This window comes from Archocentrus centrarchus, chromosome 2, assembly GCF_007364275.1.
Source record: "Archocentrus centrarchus isolate MPI-CPG fArcCen1 chromosome 2, fArcCen1, whole genome shotgun sequence".
NCBI lineage: Eukaryota > Metazoa > Chordata > Actinopteri > Cichliformes > Cichlidae > Archocentrus > Archocentrus centrarchus.
In genome coordinates, this window is record NC_044347.1 from 8,022,584 (window position 1) to 8,041,739 (window position 19,156).

The 19,156-nt window shown below is 41.4% G+C and overlaps 1 protein-coding gene across 1 annotated transcript in view; it reads left to right on the forward strand.

Moving 5' to 3' along the window:
* Positions 1-19,156, forward strand: part of LOC115796205 (NLR family CARD domain-containing protein 3-like) — a 72,290-nt gene that overhangs the window by 33,847 nt on the left and 19,287 nt on the right. The window contains exons 7-8 of the mRNA XM_030752500.1: positions 12,908-13,081; positions 13,675-13,830. Coding sequence (XP_030608360.1) covers positions 12,908-13,081; positions 13,675-13,830 — 330 coding nt within the window. The remainder of the gene's footprint in view (positions 1-12,907; positions 13,082-13,674; positions 13,831-19,156) is intronic.

Below are 19,156 nucleotides of genomic sequence, written 5' to 3' on the forward strand. Positions count from 1 at the left end.
CAGAGAAACTCTGACTGTTGAACAGATAGTTCAGTCTGTACATGTCTGTCTCTTTACTCACAAACACGTTTTCAGATTCATGGATTCAATCAGTTGATGTTTGAAACTGTTCTCAATGATTCCTTGTAAACTTCTTCCTCTTCAGTCCTTTAAAGATGGAAGCTGCCATTATTCCAGGATCCACATGTTGTTTTTCTGTCTTTTTCCACTCAAAGCTTCACAGTGAATATCAGGATGTTGTGTTTCTCTGAAGCTCAGTTCAGCTCAGATGATTCAGTTCATGTCAGCTGCAGTTAGTTTGCTGCAGATGAGACAAACTGTGATACCAGAGAGGAATCACTGAGCTGCACTGACCCAAAACATCAATTTACAAACTGCTCAGAGACGTTCACACATTATTGTCCAATGAACACAAGTTTGGTGAGCAGCCAGAGTTCATCCTGCAAAAATGTCGAGAGAAAATTGTTGATCTTATGAATTCAATAGTGAATCCTTGTGCTCCTTTGGCTCTGACATCTTGTTTCTCACCTCTTTTCTTTGGTCCTCTGTGCATTTATGTTTCTGCGTTCCTCTTTGTTCAGTTGTCTGTTGTGTTACCTGTTTTTCTTTTTGCGAGTCACAGTGGGAGAGATTTGGATGTGTAGCAGCAGTGTGCAGGGGAAACAAAGTGTGGAGAGGACCACGGCCATGCACAAGGTCAGGCTGAGGGAGCTCGGACTGTGGGTGAGGTGAAAATGATTTGCCCTCCTTCAGAGTGTCTGTGGAGGTGAAGGACAGCTTACAGGAACACAGTAATTCCTTTTTTTTTTTTTTTTTAAAAAAAGCCTGTCACGTCCGGCAGATCGTGCAAGCAGAAATGTGATTTGAATGCATTGTTGTGCCAAACATATTTATTTCAAGATGAGCTCTATACAGTAGGTTCTCTATAGGCTCCTCTTGTTAGTGTTTAACCCTTGGTTTTATTTATTTGAGTTATTTTTAACATACAGTTATCTGTGCCAGAGGTGACAGACTGAGGAAAAAAGAAAAGAAAGAAACAAAAAAGGGAGAGAGAGACAGATAAAAAGGGGAAAGAGCACAAGTAAATGAACCAAATAGTTCATCACTTGTTGAACCTAAAATATACTAACAATACTTGCAAAAATAAATTTGTGTGGGAAAAACAAAATAAATTAAGCATGGTTAAGCAAACCAACAATTTTTTTGTGTTGTGATTGCGTGGGTGTTTGTGTTTTGTGTCATGGAACGTGCCAATGAGGGCAGAACGCTGCAGCTCTGCCCATCAGAAGCTTGAGGTGGGTAGAGAAAGCCCCAGGAAACCCAGCCTATGACCAGGAAGAAAAGGGGTAACCTGGAAGATGAGAGCCAGCTGTCCACTGGCTCAATAGGTACCCCGACCTCCCACATCCCAGCACAGGTTCAGGGGAAGGCGGTCCTGGGGCCGTGGTGACAGCATCATGGAGATTCGCAGCACCTGACACCGGCACCACAGCCCCCACCTCAGAAGGTAGCCTGCTCAACACTAGACGCACATTCACTCAACAAAAAACACAAACAAGAGACACGAAAAACTGGCCTAAGTTGGAAATTCCTCTAATTCAGGATTTTTTTTTTGATATATATTTTCATAAAAAAAATAAAAAAATACCACGTAGTGGTATGAGTACCACTGTCTATCCATTCTCTTCCCTGTTCAGCATTGTGTGCGTGTGTGGAGTGGGGGTTGGAGCCTATCTCAGCTATGAGTCACCTTTTTTCTCCTGTTTCTTGTCATGGAGCTGAGGTGTAGGCTTGTACTTTTTTGTTACCAAGCTCATTATCTGGGATTTTATTTTTACGTTGGGGTTGTTTTTCTTGCCTTGGCCTCGGCTCTCCCTGAAGCCAATTTATGCTTCCCTTCATTAACCATTGGACAATAAAAACCAACTCAAACAGCCTCCTCAGGTTCCTTCATCCAGTCTTATGTTACCCCCACCCCTCGACCTTGTTGGGGACATAACTCCATGTATAACCATTAAATACAGTCACTGCTGCATCATCAAAGGTTCCTCATAACCACCATCTACATCAATATTAATTCAACACTTAGAGCACAAAAACTTTCTTATTGCAAACTCGTCTGTGTGTTCAAAGAAGAGGTGGGAACATCTCCAGGTCTGACCAGTCAGACGACATATTTTTTAAAGTGAAGGTGTGGATGCACACACACACACACGCACACACACACACACACACACAAAGCTGTTAGTGGAGCTCTTGTTTTGATTCCTCTTCATTAAAGCCACTTTTCTTGTATTTAGAGACACTTTTGTTATGATTGTTTTATTTTTGTAATAAGAGGTGGAACAGAGACGACCTTTGTTCATCACATTTATTGTTCATATTTCCTGTTTTGATGTTTGAGCAGGAAAAGAAACTGTGAAGTGTGTAAAAGTCAGATTAGTGAAGATGTGAGTCCAGACGATGTGTGTGCAGGATCAGCTGAGCTCTGCAGGAGACATGGAGGTTCAAAGGAGGAGAGCCAACAACCATCAGTCACAACACAAACACCAAACACACATTTTTACACTTAGTGTCACTTTGACCTTCTTCATGATGACATCATCAGCATGTTTTTATTATCAAAGTGATCCAAATTTCACACTCAGCTGATTAAAAACAGAAAAATACTCAGAGATTTACTTTAACATCCAGTGATTTTTCTTGAGCAGGTGACATTTACATCACTGCACCAGCCCCTCCCACCTGTCCTGTTTCAGGTGGAGTCCCGCCTCCTTCCAGGAATTAGCTCAGTTGTGCGATAGATAGATAGATAGATAGACACTTTATTGATCCCACAAGGGGAATTATTGATTATTGTGTCCGTGTTTGGTGTCCAGGTGTGGAGTGGAGCTTCTTCTTCTTCTGCTCTGTTTGCAGAAACTGTAAGTTTGCTTTGTTTCCTCCTTTAACAGTTTGTCTTCAGGAACTTTACTGTTTGTTTCTGCTCTGTGAGGTTTGGATGTTCAGCTCTGATTTCAGGACAAACTTTGGATCATTCTTTGAAACAAATCACATGATCAGGTTGTGGACTAAAACCAGAGTCCATAAATCAGAGCAGCTCAGAGTTAGTTGATGGTCAGCAGCTGAGCTCAGGTGTTGTTACTGTGGATTGATTGACAGCTGGGAGGGAATTCAGAAAAATGTGTAAGAATTGTGAACTTTGTGACACGTTGTTGCTCTTTGTCAGGATCTCAGGTCAGAAGGTTTTCAGAAAGCACCTCGTACACACTGAGGTATGAAACAATCCACTGTGGCAGCATCAGAAACCTGTTCACCAACGTTCATAAAATGCTCAGTAAATGTTCTCACTGCAGTTTTTAGTCTTTGTTTTGTGTGTTTAGGACTTTTAGCTCTACAACTACAGCAGACACTTTCTCTGATCTGCTCTCAGATGGAGCGGCTGTGAGGACACTGACTGTCCAACACTTTAACCTGTAACACCTGCATCTGATTTCATTCTGACCAGATTTGAACAAAAATCCTGTTTCATGTTCGAGTGTTTGATCCTGATTGTTTGGCTCTCAAAGGTCGAGAAAAACAGGTTTTTATTGTCACAGGTTACTTTATGAACGGGACCGTGTTTAAAATTTAATTATGAATTCATGACAAAAACACAAAAGATTAAAAAGAATCAAACAGTTGTGCTCAAAAGTTTACAAACAGCAGAACTGATTGATTTTTGTCCATTTTTCAGAAAATATTAATGATCAAACTTTTCTTTGGTTCATAGTTGGTGGTTTGGTGAAGCTGTTGTGTTTGACCTTTTTAGATCATGAGCACCATTATTTAATGTGGTTGTAGCTGAGATATAGATCCAACATGGAGGCCTCTGATTAAAAACACTGTGACAAACTGCTGGCTCGCCTCCAACAGGAAGTGATGCTGACTCTTGATGAGCAGACAGAGGAGTCGTGTTACTCAGAGACTGGATCAGAGCCACCAAAAGGGTTCATATCAAACTCTGATCTGTCTGTTAATCACTGACAATATTTAAAGATGATTACAGCTCCAAACCATTTGGATTTCTTCAGCTCTCTGCGTTTCTCTCTGACTCCTCCATCCTTCTGAGCCTCAAACTGTCACTCATTTCCTCATTCAGTTGATATCAGAGCGCATTAATCTGCAGACGTCAGTCTGTCATTACTGTAAAGAGACGTTATTCCTCAAATAAAGTCAGAATGAGATCAGAGAATCTGAGATTTGACTTTTTGATTCTGGATTCTGTTTGGTTTTTATTCTGTTTCAAGTTTTGATTCTTTGATTTGATTCTTGAGTTTCATCAAATCAATGAAGAGCTCCACTAATGACTTTTCTCTGCATAGAAATGAAGCTTTTTGCTGTCTGTGTTCAAACTGATCAGGTCAAACTGGAATTAACAACAGACTTTGTGTGTGTGTGTGCGTGCCACACCTAAATGCGTTCACTCCAAAAATGTTGCCTGGCTGCTCAGACTGATGTGTGAAAACAAACTTGTAACTCTGTCTCAGCTCTGTGAGCAGACGTCTGTAGATGATGATCAGTGTTTGTCAATAAACCACACAGGAGTGTGTGTCAGCAAATCAGTGTGTGCAGTTCTCTGCTAACTAATTATTGTGACACTCTGAACTCTGCTGATCCTCTTTGAATCATGGATCAGCTTAAATGTTTGAAAATGTTGTTCAGATGTGTCAAAATGACTGAACATTAATAGACTAAAGCTTCCAGTCAAAGTGAATCAGTGTGTGTCAGTGAATGCATCGTGTGTGCTGGGCTGCAGCTTCATGACTCCATCTAGTGGACTGAGAGTAGAAGCAGAGCAGCTGATTTCAGCTTCCTCTGCCTCACACTGCTGTCTGACTGCATTCAGCTGCACACATGATGAAAGGAGGATTTCAGCTGATGTGCACATGAATGATGTGTGTTTCCTCTGCAGGTGAAGGTAGAAAGTGTGTGTGAGCTGATGTGAATTCAGCAGCATGGATCAGTGTGAGGACAGAGAGGAGGGAGTCCCTCCCTCTAAAACCACTCTGTGTGGGGAACATGAGAGCCAGACCAAAGCTCAGAGGTGAGATGACCATCTCTAACTGTCCATGACTCTTCTCCATGTCACAGCTCAGCACTCACATCACTGCTGCATCATTATTCACAGGAACCAACCTGAACCTGAACCTGAACCTGAACCCAGCTGTGTGTCCTTAAAGAGCGACCGGTCAAAGGAGATTATTTCTAAGTTTAAAGGACGTTCTCCTCCTGCAGAGAGGTAATGTGTGTCTAAATGTTGTTCCTGACTCAGTGTTTCTGAATAAATTCTCCATCATGTTTAATGTCAGCTCAGCTCTTTTTCACACACATTTCTGTGTTCATATGTGAAGCGGTGTGTGTTGGAGTTTGTTGCACAAACACAGCAGTCAGAGTGTAAAGAATGGATGTTGTAGGAGGTGTTTGTGTAGTGAAGAGGCTGAGTGTCTGTAGGACTGCAGCTGCTCCAGCAGGGGGCTCCTTTGAGCTGTGCTTCAAACAGTGTATGGAGGAATTTCACTTAGGTGTTGCTAGAAGGACAAATCATTGTTCAGTATCCTGGTTTGTTCTCATGAAGGTTCACATCATTGTTTTATCTTAGTTTTGTGAAACTGAGCTACAAACTTTCCGTCTAACATTAAAAGAAATTTCCAGGCAGCAGAGAACAAAGTGTTCATAAAATATTCACCAAAGTGTAAAACCAGGAACTCGTAAACCTGTTATAGTTAAATATCACAGATCACACAAATCAGAGTTTTCAAAGTCATTAATCACTTATTAGCACCTGAATGTATCTGCTCCCCTCACACAGCTCAGCACTCACATCAATGATCCATCTTTATTCACAGGAAAAGACGTGGAACAAAACATAAACATGAACCTGAACCTGAACTCAGCTGTGTGTCCTTCAAGAGCAGCCGGTCAAAGGAGATTATTACTAAGTTTAAATCAGGTGTTCCTCCTCCTGCAGAGAGGTAATGTGTGTCTAAATGTTCTTTCTGACTCAGTGTTTCTGAATAAATTCTCCATGCTTGAGATGTTTGTCTTCATGAAGGTTTATAATATTTTATCTTCGGTGAAACTGAGCAACAAACTTTCCATCAAACACTCAAAGAAATTTAAAGGTGACAGAGAACAAACTGATGTGCAGTACAGTGTAAAATAAGGACTCTTAAATCTGTTATTGTTGACTTTCAAACATGAAAACAAGAGTTTTGTTCTTGTTTCTAAGATCACTAATATTATTTACTTACATATTTACTTAAATACTTATAGGTGATGACTTTTTTTTCATTGTCAGCTCATTTGTTGTGTGGTTCTCCATAAAGTTCAGTTTTTGGTTTGATCACTTTGTATTTGCTTCATTTTGCTCAAATTTGACTGAAATATTGTCAAATATGTTGGTATGAAATTCACTCAGTTGTTGCTGGAAGGAGGACAAATAATTTTTTGTCTCAGTGTTGAAGAGGAGGCAAAGTGATGGAAATGATCCCAGAAGTGAAACTGGTATTTTTTCATTGTGTTACACACCAGGAGGTGTTGCATGAGTTAATGCTAAAGATAAACCATGTTGTTGATGTAAAATAATTCATCAAAAACACTGAATCACTGTTTGCTGCACTGTTGGAGGAGCATGAGAACATGGAGGCACAGGCTGCAACTGTCAGGTGGCTCAGCCTGGGTGTCATGGTCCTGGGCCGGTGGCCCAGTGTTTTTTGTTCTCTTTTGTTTTTGGTCCTCAGTTTGTTATTTCTAGTTCCTTGTGTTCTGTGTCAAGTCGGCATCTTTGTTCCCTTGTCCCACTTCCTGTTTTATTTTGGTAATGTCTTGTTTCTTGTGCAGTGTGTTTAGTTTTGCTTCCCTTTGTCTCAGTGTGGTGTTCAGCTGTGCTCCCTGCTGTTTCCACTTTCCCTCATTTTCCCCTGGTGTGTTTTAGTCCTGTGTTTCCTGCTTGTCATTGTGTCATTGAAGTTGTTGTGTTGGAGTGTTTGTGTGTTCTTGTCCGGCCTCGCTTTGTTTTTGTTTGTGTTCCACATCTGGATCCCACAAGGATTTTAAATTTTGGTTTTTGTTTCACAATAAACATCTTTTAAGTTATGTCTTGCATCCAGACACAGACTCATAACATTTTACTTCGTCCACTGTGGAACTGTCACATCCTCAGTGTTGGCTGCATGTTTGACAGCCCTGTGTTAAATTATATTTGTGTTCATTGTATTTTTTATAAGTGTGAAGCACTTTGCAGCTGCTGTTTGGAAAAGTGCTCTATAAATAAAGTATACTTTCTCCAAAGATAATTTCATGAACCTTTAGCCTGTTTGTCTCATAAATAAATTAGCAGAAACATAATGTGATTCACATAATGATTCCTTCACAGAGTGGATCAGGAGAGCTCAGAGGTTCCCAGTGGTCAGTCTGCCCAGCAGCATCAAACACAGCTGGACTCCATATTTATGGTTTGTACATGTACAACAACTACTGTTACATCTGTTCTTTCAGTCATCTCCATGATGCATTTTGTCTATCATTTCCATATTTTGTAGATCAGTGGATTATCATTGAGTGTAACATGAATCTGATTGGCTCTATGATTCAGTCTGATTGGGTCATTCATATAATATTGTGTTCCAGCTGCTGGAGGACAACATCATCACTTTTGTGAAGAATGAACTGAAGAAGATCCAGAAGGTTCTGAGTCCAGATTACCCAGAATGCTTAGAGAGTCAGGAGGATGATGAACTGTTGAAGAGTGAGGATAAAGAGCAGAAGAGAAGCAGAGAGGCTTTTGTGAATCTCACACTGAACTTCCTGAGGAGAATGAAGCAGGAGGAGCTGGCTGACCGTCTGGAAAGCAGTAAGAGGATTTCTCTGAAGATTTAAAATGGTGTTTGTAGCAACACTGAAGCAACCCAAACACACACACACACACACACACACACACACACACACACGCACACGCACACTGCATGATTCTTTAATACTTGAACACAGAGTTTGCACTGCTTGTAACAATACTACCTGGTCAGCTTCTTTTGCTGTAGCAGCAGCTGCTAGGCCCACTCTCCTTCTGCCACACACACTCAGTCCCAGCTACTGTGAAATGGGAGACACAAACAGCTGATGGCTGGCCATCCACTATATAACTATATGTGAGATCGACATTGTAATCCAACTGTTCAGCGCTGCCGATTCCTTCCGTGAACTTCCAGCTAATTTTCCCTTCAGTTTTTGAATTTATCAGTGGGAGATTGACCACAGCAAGAGGACCCAGGAGGGAAAAAGTCCCAGCATTTTATTTGTTTCTGTTGGTGGACACCGATGTAAAGCACTGGGATGGGACCAAAAATTAATTAACACGCACAGTGCACCTACGCAGGCATAAAAGGCGGCAATGCAGATGTTTGTATAGAGACCCGACGCAGAAGTTTAATTCCAGCCTGAGTCAGGAAGCCCTCCACCACTGCCCCCAACCTATTGACCCCAATCTGTTCCAAAAATTAAAGAGTGCACAAGATGGGGGCTAAGCACAGCTTTATCTCTATACATTTTGTCATCTATCCAGCCATCCATTTTCTTCCATTTGTCCGGGGCTGGGTCATGGGGGGAGCAGCCTAAGAGGGGATGCCCATGACTCCCTCTCCCTAGTTAACTCCAGCAGCTCATCCGGGGGGACCCCAAAGCATTCCCAGGCCAGCCAAGAGATTTAATCTCTCCAGCGTGTCCTGTGTCTGCTTGGAAGTCTCCTCACAGTGGGACATGCCCAGAGCACCTCACCCAAGAGGTGCCCAAGAGTCATCCTAGTCAGATGCACGAACGACCTCAGTTGGCTCCTTTCAATGTGCAGAAGCAGCAGCTCTACTCTGAGCCCCTCCCAAGTGGCTGCACTCTTCACCCTATCTCTGAGGGAGAGGCCAGCCACCCTTTGGAGGAAGCCCATTTCTGATGCGTGTATTTGCAATCTCATTCCTTTGGTCACTACCCAAAGCTCATGACCATAGGTGAGGGTAGAGATGTAGACTGCCTGGTAAATTGACAGCTTCATTTTTACACTCATCTCCCTCTTCACCATGACAGGCCGGTGCTGAGTCTGCATCACTGCAGATGGAGCCCTGATCCATCTGTCAATCTTACGTTCCCTCCTCCCGTCACCCGCGAATAAGACCTCGAGATACTTGAACTCCTCCACCTCTGACAGCAATTCATCCCTGAGCTGGAGTGGGCACACCACCCTTTTCTGGGTGAGGACCATGGCTTTAGACTTAGAGGTGCTAATTCTCATGCCAGCCACTTCATACTCAGCTGTGAACCGTTCCACTGCACGCTGGAGGCCACCACCTGATGAAGCCAACAGGACCGCATCATCTGCAAAGAGAAACGACACGATTCTGAGGCCACTGTTGGAAACTTACTGAAAACCAGGCTTCGCAAAGATCTTTCATTTTCTTGCAAAAAAACTAGGAGCAAATAACATCAATACAAACTCAGTCTCTACCTCCGAGCCAACTTGAACACTCGAGCACATGTTAAACAAAAAGGAAGGCGTATAGGCAATAGAGGAAGTAACCGAAACACTGGCGTTGGTAAAGTTTGACTTCAGTGCAGCGCCTAAAGGTCTCTATCTCAAATGGAAAGTCAAATCTGCACTTTACTATAGCTAAAATTAAAACACATGACATTAGCATAACCTTTCACTTCTCTCAACCTTGGTAAGTTTAAATTCACAAATATGAAAACCAGACAGGTCAAAGGAATGCCTCCAGACATGCGGTTAGAATTGCACTGTGTACAAAAAGGTTATACACAGGTTTCCTCTTCACATAGGCATCTCTGTTCATCTTTAATTTCATTTCAACGAAAAGTGTATACATGAGTGTAATTATTATAAAGAATGGTTATCAAACTATTACAGGAATTATTTTTACAACACCCCCAAGGTGGAAGCCTTCTGTCACTTGGCTACTCCTAGAAATTCTGTCCATTAAAATTATGAATCGAATTGGTGACGAAGGGCAGCCCTGACAGAGTCCAACACCCACAGGAAACAAGTCCAACTTATTGCAGGCAATATGGACCAAGTGCTTGCTGTGGTTGTACAGGGACTGAATACCCTACAACAATAAGCCAGAAACCCCATACTCCCACCTCGAGTGACACAGTGGAATGCCTTCTCTAAGTCCACAAAACACATGTAGACTGAATGGGCAAACTCCCACTCGAATATCCTTAAGAGGCACTATTTGCCCTTTTGTTTAATTTCAACTGGAACCATGCAGTATTTGTGAACACCATGAATGTACCTAATCTCAACAATACCCCAGGGTTTGATGGATCTGGGTCTGTATACAGCCCAAGTCCACCACATCCTGTTGTGAATCAACTTGGTGCTGTACTTTAGGAGAAAGTTGTACATCCCTCCAGGACAAGGGGGAGCCACACAGATCGCCTGTCCAGGTTCCATTAAGGGAAAATTTGGAAGCAGCTCCTGTCTCTGTTACAGCCTCAGGAGAAAGAGCAGATTAGTGTACGAGTGGAGTGGTGGCCACCCCACAATCAATGGTGGTACACCAGGAGAAACAAGGAGCTTCTACCACCACCCAGTGTACATGCCCGAAGATGCCCGGTGTAGCCAGCAGTGAGCTCAGCCCGGCTAGCTTCTGTTACTGTACCAGCTTCTCTGCTGCCAGCATTACTGTTCATCTGTTGCACACACACACACACACACACACACAATCCCAGCACACTACTGTGAAATGGGAGAGACATATACCACCCTCCCCTGGAACTCTCCCTGAACCCAGAGCTCCATAAGGTAAAAGCCACACCCAACCACAGTGGTAGAATGACATGAAAGCTTTTGAATGATGATGAAATTTGTATTTTAGAGATTAAATTTTTTGTGTTGTTTGACAATTTTGCATCATATTCCAACGTAAACAAAAATCTGCTTTAAAGAAGTAGATGCAGTGCATTCAAAGTGAGGAATATCTCTTGTTTTCTTTAAGAAATTCCTGTCACATGTCAGCACAAACTTAAATCTGCTCTGAAAAAGAAGTTCCAGTGTGTGTTTGAGGGGATCACTAAAGCAGGAAACCCAACCCTTCTGAATCAGATCTACACAGAGCTCTACATCACAGAGGGAGGGACTGCAGAGGTCAATGATGAACATGAGGTCAGACAGATTGAAACAGCATCCAGGAAACCAGACAGACCAGAAACAACAATCAGACAAGAAGACATCTTTAAAGGCTCACCTGGAAGAGATGAACCAATCAGAACAGTGCTGACAAAGGGAGTGGCTGGCATTGGGAAAACAGTCTTAACACAGAAGTTCACTTTGGACTGGGCTGAAGACAAAGCCAACCAGGACATCCAGTTCATGTTTCCATTCACTTTCAGAGAGCTGAATGTGCTGAAAGAGAAAAAGTTCAGCTTGGTGGAACTTGTTCATCACTTCTTTACTGAAACCAAAGAAGCAGGAATCTGCAGCTTTGAAGACTTCCAGGTTGTGTTCATCTTTGATGGTCTGGATGAGTGTCGACTTCCTCTGGACTTCCACAACACTGAGATCCTGGCTGATGTTACAGAGTCCACCTCAGTGGATGTGCTGCTGACAAACCTCATCAGGGGGAACCTGCTTCCCTCTGCTCACCTCTGGATAACCACACGACCTGCAGCAGCCAATCAGATCCCTCATAACTGTGTTGACATGGTGACAGAAATCAGAGGATTCACTGACCCACAGAAGGAGGAGTACTTCAGGAAGAGATTCAGGGATAAGAAGCAGGCCAGCAGGATCATCTCCCACATCAAGACATCACGAAGCCTCCACATCATGTGCCACATCCCAGTCTTCTGCTGGATCACTGCTACAGTTCTGGAGGATGTGCTGAAAACCAAAGAGAGAGGACAGTTTCCTAAGATGCTGACTGGGATGTACATCCACTTCCTGGTGGTTCAGGCCAAAGTGAAGAAGGTCAAGTATGATGGAGGAGCTGAGACAGATCCACACTGGAGTCCAGAGAGCAGGAAGATGATTGAGTCTCTGGGAAAACTGGCTTTTGATCAGCTGCAGAAAGGAAACACTATCTTCTATGAATCAGACCTGACAGAGTGTGGCATCGATATCAGAGCAGCCTCAGTGTACTCAGGAGTGTTCACACAGATCTTTATAGAGGAGAGAGGGCTGTACCAGGACAAGGTGTTCTGCTTCATCCATCTGAGTGTTCAGGAGTTTCTGGCTGCTCTTCATGTCCATCTGACCTTCATCAACTCTGGAGTCAATCTGCTGGAAGAACAACAAACAACCTCCCAGACAGAGCAACACCTCTACCAGAGTGCTGTGAACAAGGCTTTACAGAGTTCAAATGGACACCTGGACTTGTTCCTCCGTTTCCTCCTGGGTCTTTCACTGCAGACCAATCAGTCTCTCCTACAAGGCCTGTTGAATGATGGAATTATTTCAGAGACCAATCAGGAAACAATTAATTACATCAAGAAGAAGCTCAATGAGAATCTGTCTGCAGAGAAAAGCATCAACCTGCTCCACTGTCTGAATGAACTGAATGATCGTTCTCTAGTGGAGGAGATCCAAAAGTCCTTAAGATCAGGACGCCTTTCCAAGGATAAACTGTCTCCTGCTCAGTGGTCAGCTCTGGTCTTCATCTTACTGTTATCAGAAGAAGATCTGGATGTGTTTGACCTGAAGAAATACTCTGCTTCAGAGGAGGCTCTGCTGAGGCTGCTGCCAGTGGTCAAAGTCTCCAACAAAGCTCTGTAAGTTATGATAAAACTATATGTTTCAAAAACACTGCTATCTTTTGAATAGAAAAGAAAAACATAACTTATAATTTTATAAATGTGTCATCAGACTGACTGGCTGTAACCTCTCAAAGAGAAGCTGTGAAATGCTGTCCTCAGTTCTCTGTTCCCAGTCCTCTAGTCTGAGAGAGCTGGACCTGAGTGGCAATGATCTGCAGGACTCAGGAGTGAAAGTGTTGTGTTCTGGACTGGAAGCTCAACACTGTAACCTGGAAGCACTCAGGTCAGGAGTCTTAAAATATTCTAATTATGATTACTTTAAACATGGTTAGCATTCAGTCATGATATAGGATTGCTGTGATTTATCAAACTGTCTATTTTTAAACTACTGAAATATCAGAACCTTCAGTGAATTCATATTCATATTGTAATTTGAGTTAAAACATTGAGAAGTTTTCAGTTTTTCCTTTCATTTAGAGAAAACAAATTCTTCACAGTGCTGAAGATTTAAATATATTTAGCCTCAAATGGAAATGTTAGCAACCACACTGAAGCATTCTAACCTGAAAGAATGATTTGATGGTTTGTGTTCCAATTTGATTCAGATATTCAGAATTTCTTGCACCAAATTAAAATACTTTAATTTTCTAAATGATTATTAGATCATCTTGCCAACATTTTAATCCAAACAATTTTATTTATCACCAAATACCTTTAAAACTAGAGGACTCTCCCACCAGATTCAGCTCTGCTTTATGTAGGTTTTGTTAACTCTTTGTCTATTTTTTTTTTTTTGCTGCTAAATGTTGATTCCTTTTAAAATATTTCTTTGGAGAGGGTTTCTTATTTTTCTGAGAGTACATCCTGTGTCTGCAGGCTGTCAGGCTGCCTGATCACAGAAGAAGGTTGTAAGTCTCTGGTCTCAGCTTTGAGCTCCAACCCCTCCCATCTGAGAGAGCTGGACCTGAGCTACAACCATCCAGGAGAGGCAGGAGTGAAGCTGCTGGAGCAGCTGAGACTGGAAACTCTCAGGTATGGAGAGGCCTGTTGTTGACAAAGATGGTATCTTAAAGAGGAGGAGCTGAATCTTTTTCTCTGTCCTTCACTCTGATCCTGTGTGATTGTTCAATCTCATGTGTGGGAGCTTTTCAATTTGCTCATAAAGTAAAATCTGATTTGGAAAATCTTTCCAGGAACATTTCCAGGAACATCTATATTAAGAACCTTTCCAAACTGATGTCTAAAGGAAAAGTCTTTAATGTTTATCCTTCAACTTAATCAGATAAATTGAATCTCTGTACAGAGATGGATTCACATCTCTGGGGGTAAAACTGTTAACCTAACTCTGTTAAAGGGGAAAAACAAACCCTGTGGAGGTTCAAATATGTTTTGGGGTTGTTTTGCTCCCTCTGGCACTGGATTCCTTGACTGTGTGCAAGGCATCATGAAATCTGAAGATTACCAAAGGAAAGCTGGGTTTGTGTCCAAGGTCATGGGTCTTCCAGCAGGACAATTACCCCAAATAAACATCAAAAAGCACAAAGAAATGAATGAAAACAAAGTCCTGAGTTCTGAAGTGGCCAGCAATGAGTCTGGATCTAAATCCCTTTGAACACCTGTGGAGAGATCTTAAAATTGCTTTTGGGAGAAGACACCCTTCAAATATATGAGACCTGCAGTAGTTTCAAAAAAAGAGTGGTCCAAAATTCCACTTGAGAGGTGTAAGAAGCTTGTTGATGGTTATAGGAAGCAGTTGATTTCAGTTATTTTTTCCAAAGGGTGTGCAACCAAATATTAAGTTGAGGGTGCCAGTAATTTTGTCTGGCCCATTTTTGGAGTTGAGCATGAAATTATATGGATTTTGACTTTTTTATCCAACTTCTTTTTTTTATGTTTTTCCAATAAACACAAAGGAAATAAATATTTGCATAACAATACACGGGTGATTACAATAATTTCAATAATCTAACATTCACACTCTGATGAGCACATGGAGAGCAGGATTCGGTATCTTTCCCGAGTATACCCTGAGCATGTAGACTGGACCAGCCAGGGATCAAACCACCAACCTTCTGATTGACAGGTAACCAGTTGTTCCTACTGAGCAACTTCAACCGCAAATATGCAAGTCTTAAAAGTAACTGAAACACCTGGGAGTGAAAATACTGAGGAATAACACAGAGATGAAAATGTAGGCACTAAACAAACAAATAAAAAAATTTAATAACAAACAGCTGAAAATTAAAAGCTGGGTCCAAGTCTGAAGACCTTGAGAACTGGACATTATCAAGTGCAATAACAAAGACACATGACTAGGACCACATAAAAAAAACAGGTATCTGATTACTGTATATGGGGCGGTCTTTCCTTCGGAGGTCTGTAAAAGATTCAAAGCAAATAAATCAAAGAGCACGTGACTGTTCCTTTATCAGTGTCTAACAGTGTGTGTCTGAGAGCGATGTAATGTCCATGTGTGCATGCTGAAAGAGACTGTGCTGCTCTGACCCCCCTCCTCCTTTCAGGGTGGAGCCTGCTGGAGTCCGATGGCTGATCCCAGGTCTGAGGAAGTGTAAGTGTGTTTTTAATGTGATTGATGAAAACAAAGCAGCACACATTCAACCATCTTCAAACTGTCACATCACTCATTCACATCTCTGATGTCAGGAGTCATCATCAAAGTGTCAATCAATGAACAGATGATGGATCAATAACTGCAGCTGGATTGTATTTGTTCTCTCCATCAGATTCCTGTCAACTCACAATCGACACAAACACAGTGAACAGAAAGCTACAACTGTCTGACAACAACAGGAAGGTGACACATGTGAAGGAAGTTCAGTCATATCCTGATGATCAGGACAGATTTGATGACAGACATCCTCAGCTGCTGTGTAGAGATGGTCTGACTGGTGTCTCTTACTGGGAGGTCGAGTGGAGAGGAGAGGTTCGGATATCAGTGAGTTACAGAGGAATTAGAAGGAAAGGAGGCAGTATTGACTGTGTGTTTGGAAGGAATGATCAATCCTGGAGTCTGTTCTGCTCTGATGTTAAAGGTTATTTTGTCTGTCACAATAACACAGAAATATTTCGGTATTTTCCTCCTCCATCCTCCTCCTCTGTCTCTGAGAGAGTAGCAGTGTATGTGGACTGTCCTGCTGACACTCTGTCCTTCTACAGAGTCTCCTCTGACACTCTGATCCACCTCCACACCTACAACACCACATTCACTGAACCTCTTTATCCTGGATTTACAGTCTGGTTTCCTGCTTCCTCAGTGTCTCTGTGCTGAGTTTAGTGTAAAGAGTGTCCTCCTGTCAGAGAAACTCAGACTGTTGAACAGATAGTGGAAAAGTGGATTCCAGGATCCACATGTTGTTTTTCTGTCTTTTTCCACTTAAAGCTCCACAGTGAATATCAGGATGTTGTGTTTCTCTGAAGCTCAGTTCAGCTCAGATGTTTCAATTCACATTATTGCCAATGAACACAGCTTTGGTGAGCAGCCAGAGTTCATCCTGATATTTATTTAATACTGTTAGAAATAGCTCAACTTTAAGTGGTCTGTTCTGACATTCTGAGAATTGAATGATTATGAATGTGAATTTAATATTTTGATGAGAGGTGGGTGTAATGTTTTATCGTGTTTTCTTTCTGTATCACCAGCTAATATAAATTCATGGGACTATGCAGTACATTTTGCACTGTTGTAACTTTATTGTTTGACTTACGTAGGTATGGCTCAGCAAGCTGCATATATAAAATGTTTTGCTTCAGCAGAGAATCTATATACTGTAATAAAGTAAAAGTGAATAACTTGGATAAGATATTTTTACTTAATGTGCCAGTTTGAGTATTGTAGCAGGAACACGGCAGCAGGACCGTTATTTTGTGTTCCTGGACTTCAGTTTTGTAGTTTGATTGTGAGTCTGTTCAGGGTCCAAATAAAAAGCTGATTCTGACTAAACAGTACATCACAGTGAGACTCTCTTTTTTGAGCAGTAAAAATGTAATGTTATTGTAATGAATTACAATAGTTCAGCCTAGAAGTAATAAATGCAAGAATTAGCTTTTCAGCATCACTCTGAGAAAGGATGTTTCTAATTTTAGAAATATTGCGCAAATGCAAAAAAGCGGTCCTACATATTTGTTTAATATGTGCATTGAAGGACATATCCTGGTCAAGAATGACTCCAAGATTTCTCACAGTGTTACTGGAGGCCAAAGTAATGCCATCCAGAGTAAGTATCTGGTTTGACACCATGTTTGTAAGATTTGTGGGGCTGAGAACAAGAATTTCAGCTTTATCTGAATTTAGAAGCAGGAAATTAGAGGTCATCCAGGCCTTAATGTCTTTAAGACATTCCTGCAGTTTAACTAATTGATGTGTGTCATCTGGCTTCATTGATAGGTAAAGCTGAGTATCATCTGCATAACAATGAAAATTGATGCAGTGCTTTCTAATAATACTGCCTAAGGGAAGCATGTATAATGTAAATAGAATTGGTCCTAACACAGAACCCTGTGGAACTCCATAAGTAACCTTACTGTCTGAAGAAGACTCCCCATTTACATGAACAAATTGGAGTCTATTAGATAAATATGATTCAAACCACTGCAGTGCAGTACCTTTAATACCTATAGTATGCTCTAATCTCTGTAATAAAATGTTATGGTCAACAGTATCAAAGCTGCACTGAGGTCCAACAGGACAAGTACAGAGATGAGTCCACTGTCAGAGGCTCTAAGAAGATCATTTGTAACCTTCACTAATGCTGTTTCTGTACTGTGATGAATTCTGAAACCTGACTGAAACTCTTCAAATAAACCGTTCCTCTGCAGATGATCAGTTAGCTGTTTTACAACTACTCTTTCAAGAATCTTTGAGAGAAAAGGAAGGTTGGAGATTGGCCTATAATTAGCTAAGACAGCTGGGTCAAGTGATGGCTTTTTAGGTAGAGGTTTAATTACAGCCACCTTGAAGGCCTGTGGTACACAGCCATCTAATAAAGACTGATTGATCATTTTTAAGATAGAAGCATCAATAATTGGAAAGACTTCTTTGAACAGTCTAGTAGGAATGGGATCTAATAAACATGTTGCTGGTTTGGAGGAAGTAACTATTGAAGTTAACTCTGAAAGATCAACTGGAGCAAAAGAGTCTAAACAAATACCAGCAGTGCTGAAAGCAGCTGAACATGAAGAATAATCTTTGATATGGTAATGAATAATTTTTTCTCTAATGTCTACAATTTACTGTTAAATACTGTTAGGTCTTCAGTTTCAGTGCCATATGTCAGGACAAGATCCAGAGTATGATTAAAGTGGTGGGTGGGCTCCTTTACATTTTGAGAGAAGCCAATTGAATCTAACAATAGATTAAATGCAGTGTTGAGGCTGTCATTCTCAGCATCTACATGGATGTTAAAATCACCCACTATAATTATTTTATCTGAACTGAGCACTAAATCAGATAAAAAGTCTGAGAAATCAGACAGAAACTCTGAGTAGGGACCAGGTGGATGATAGATAATAACAAATAAAACAGGTTTTTGATTTTCCCAATTAGGATGGACAAGACTAAGAGTCAGGCTTTCAAAAGAATTAAAACTTTGTCTGGGTCTGTGATTAATTAATAAGCTGGAATTGAAGATTGCAGCTAATCCTCCTCCTCGACCTGTGCTTCGAGCATTCTGACAGTTACTGTTCATCCTGCTGTAACCAGATTTCTGTAAGGCAGAATAAATCAATACGTTGATCAATTATTAAATCATTTACTAACAGGGACTTGGAAAAGAGAGACCTAATGTTTAATAATCCACATTTAATTGTTTTATTCTTTGGTGCATTTGAGGAAGCTATATTACTTGTTGTTTTTGAATTTTTATACTTAAATAATTTTTTGCTGATTTTAGCTTTGTTTTTTGGTGGTCTGGGAGCAGGCACTGTCTCTATGGGGATGGGGTTTTGGGGGGATGGCAGGAGGAGAGGCGTGTAAGACTGCAGCTCTGCTTCCTGGTCTCAACCCTGGGTAGTCAGTTTTTAGGAGGGTTAATAAATTTGGCCAGATTTCCAGAAATGAGAGCTGCTCCATCCAAAGTGGGATGGATGCCGTCTCTCCTAACAAGACCAGGTTTTCCCCAGAAATGTTACCAATTATCTATGAAGCCCACGTCCTTTTTTTTTTCTTTTTTAAACCTGTGTGTCTAAAGGGAAATTCTGCTAAATTTATCAGTGAAATACAAGGTTCTGTGAGGATTTTAAAGAACTCAGGTTAGCCACCTCTCATTAAAGCCAAATAAGCTAAAGAGGTGCTACAGAGAGAATATCTCAGCTCCATCATTCCTAAATGGGATAAGTGTCT